The sequence below is a fragment of the Frankliniella occidentalis genome, unplaced genomic scaffold (genome assembly GCF_000697945.3).
Source record: "Frankliniella occidentalis isolate FOCC.00 unplaced genomic scaffold, Focc_3.1 Scaffold41, whole genome shotgun sequence".
Lineage (NCBI taxonomy): Eukaryota > Metazoa > Arthropoda > Insecta > Thysanoptera > Thripidae > Frankliniella > Frankliniella occidentalis.
The window spans coordinates 461,960-464,936 of NW_026267171.1; the positions used below are offsets into that span (position 1 = coordinate 461,960).

Below are 2,977 nucleotides of genomic sequence, written 5' to 3' on the forward strand. Positions count from 1 at the left end.
TTTTTTTGTGCTTCGTGGAACGGCAGAACACTGGGTACACGCCGTGCAAGGTCGCTGAAGGACGTTTAAGGACGACAGTGTACAGCCAAAGGACACCCATAGGCGACGCTCTATTAAAGGGTCGTCGATGAAATACAAAAGAAAAAGAACCTTGATCACACCTTTAATAATAATGATTCTCATTTCACTTTTGAAACACCTGCAAAGTTCGTCTTTTAGACCGACAGCCGACCCTTTTATTTTAGTAGTCGTTTATGGCCTCGACGAAAACTGCGTCTTCAGCGGAACACACTGATTACTTCAACTGTGTCTCCACGCAGGGCCTTCGGTCCGGCAGGAATTCGTTCAGCTAGGTTAAGTCAGTGTCTACACAATAAATAAAGGTTCCTTGAATTTCGAAGCCCGGTCTTGGATCTTATGGGGAACGGCATATAAACATCCAAGACCAAGTCTTGAAATTCAATGAACTTTCTGGTACCACGTGATCAAATTCAGCTTCTAACGGTCCATGCCTCTCTGTCGCCAGCGCTGCCGCAGAAGGGCCCGGAGATCACGGGCCTGGAGCGGCCCGAGTACCAGATGGGCGACACCCTCAGCGTCAACTGCACCTCGGACCGCAGCTACCCGGCGGCCAAGCTGCGCTGGTACATCAACGACCGGCCGGTGGACCCGAGCCACGAGGCGCAGCTCTCGGCGCACGGCCTGGTGCGCTCGCAGGCGCGCCTCGTCGTCCGGGTGGGGCCGCAGCACTTCAAGGACGGCAGCATGGCGCTGCGCTGCGTGGCCACCATCCGGCCGCCCAACCAGCAGCAGCTGCAGCAGCAGCAGCATCAGCACGACCAGCACGAGCAGCACGAGCACCAGCGCGAGCAGCAGCAGCAGCGGCAGCCGCTGAGCGCCGCCACCGGCAGCCACTCGCAGCAGCGGGCCGAGCACGCGCCACTCTCCTCCAAGCACGGCCACCACCAGCCGCTGCCCAGGATAGCCATGGAGATCGACAACCGCGAGGCCAAGCTGTTCGGTGAGTGGCGTCCAATCGATCAGGACCACACGACCACGCCACGGTCGTCGTGGTGATGGTGATGATGATGATGATGCCGCGGAGTGACAGGGTGCGGTGCGAACGGCGCCTGACGTGCCGCTGACACTTCCGCCCGCCTAGCTCGCGTGTGTGTGTGCAGGCTTGCCGACCCCCGCCGCCGTACGCGAGTGTCTAATTCGATTAAAAGTAAAGAAAAAAGAAGACCCCCGACCCCCCCCCCCAAAAAAAAAGAACGAAATGACCCCTATCCCGCCGTGCTAAAAGGTTAGGGTCTCGTCTACCACCTACTTCTCTCTCTTTCCCTTGCATGCAATTTTTCGGTCAAACAAAACAAAAAAAAAATACGCTGCGGCTATGTACCTTGCGGACACACGTTATTGGGCGGCCATCGCCATGAGAGTCCCGAACCGGATTTTTTTGTTCAGCTTCTTTTTCTTTGTGTGTATCTGCCTGTACGCCTCTGTATTCAATGTGCGTGGGGTGCGGAGCACAGTCCGTCCGGCCGCCCGGTCCGGGCCCGGTCCCAAGCTCGCATTAGATCATCAAGCCGTCCGCGCAGAGAAAGAAGCCTTTGAAATTCAGATTTCTACATCAAAGGGCCGCCCGGGCATTTGGTGCGTTCGTTCTTCGTCACTAAGCAGCTCAGGTGACAAAATGCGGGCGCGGGGGATGGCTCTGGATGTCGTCCCCCATAAAGCGTTAACGGCAGACTGATGAGCGCGGGCCGCGAGGTGTGGAGGAGAAAGGGGGAGGGGCAGGGGGAGAATGGGAAGCACTCTTCAGGACGTTAATTGGACGCTGGATATTTTGCAACGGCGCGCTCGCTCAGACGAAAAATGGAAGCTGTGTTGCGAAAAAAATATCACTGACCGACCACAAACGAAACCGAAGAGAGCTATATGTTAAATGTCTATTGCTCGGGTGCCGTATACGATAAAACTAGCAGGCACCTCCAGCGCCAAATTATTGGCGTCGTCTACAAATCGCCAAATCTTGGCGTCTTTAAACACTAACATCCAACGTCTGTTTATCTGTTTGGCGTTCAAAGGCGCCAACCAGCGGTGTGCACCAAAGAACTTGCAATAGCAAGGTGCACAGCTTAAATTGCCTACCATGAATGACGGCTCTGACAATAAAGCATTCCGGTAAAACTAAAAAGAACAAGAATAAGGGGAACAACAAAACGGAAATCACTATGCTGAAGGGTATGGTGTCTTCCGTTTCCTTGTTCTCCGCATTTTTCTGCATTTCAGTCAGCTTTACCGGAATGCTTTATTAGCGCCTCTTCTCAATCAGGCACTCTGCAGAGTGAGCAGAATGAGACCCTTGGGCCGAGCCGGGGCGCACAGAGACATTCCGATTGACACCAACAAACGCACAACACAGGACACGACGACGTAATTTCCTTGACCAAACACCAAGTATTGACCTGGTACAAATTCGGCGTCGGCGTCCCACAGCCGACTGTCAAGTCGTCAATGCGGCCCTACATGAGGCATATGTGGAACGGGCCTTGGCCCTGATGTCCACCGGACTGGCTGCCGAGGTCACGGAGCACCGCAGAGCACTACGGGAGGCACGAGAAGGGCGAGGAGGGAGGGCTGTGGGAGCCCGGCAGCCTGGCTGGGGCACCGCACCGCTCGGCACCATGCAGATGGGCGGCGTAGGGCGGCGTGTCCCCGGGGGCTGGGCGAGCTGGAGCCGGAGCTAATCGGGTAGATATCGACTGAGCATCCCCATCACCTCTGTGCTCCCCGGTCGCTCACCCACAGCCCACAGGGCCTCGGTCACCTCCCCCACGCACAGGCCCCCGAGCAGATAGACGGTGGGAGCTGGGGAGAGAGGTCGGAGAGAGAAACGGAGAGATAAGAGATAGAGAGAGGGAGAGAGTAGAGAGACGGGGAGAGGGGGAGAGGGGAAGAGAGTAGAGAGACG

At 56.2% G+C, this 2,977-nt stretch overlaps 1 protein-coding gene across 1 annotated transcript in view; it reads left to right on the plus strand.

Moving 5' to 3' along the window:
- The first annotated feature begins 462 nt into the window (after positions 1-462).
- The window catches only part of LOC127749237 (E3 ubiquitin-protein ligase TRIM33-like), a 53,374-nt gene continuing 50,859 nt past the window's right edge, over positions 463-2,977 (plus strand). The window contains exon 1 of the mRNA XM_052266591.1: positions 463-1,021. Coding sequence (XP_052122551.1) covers positions 463-1,021 — 559 coding nt within the window. The remainder of the gene's footprint in view (positions 1,022-2,977) is intronic.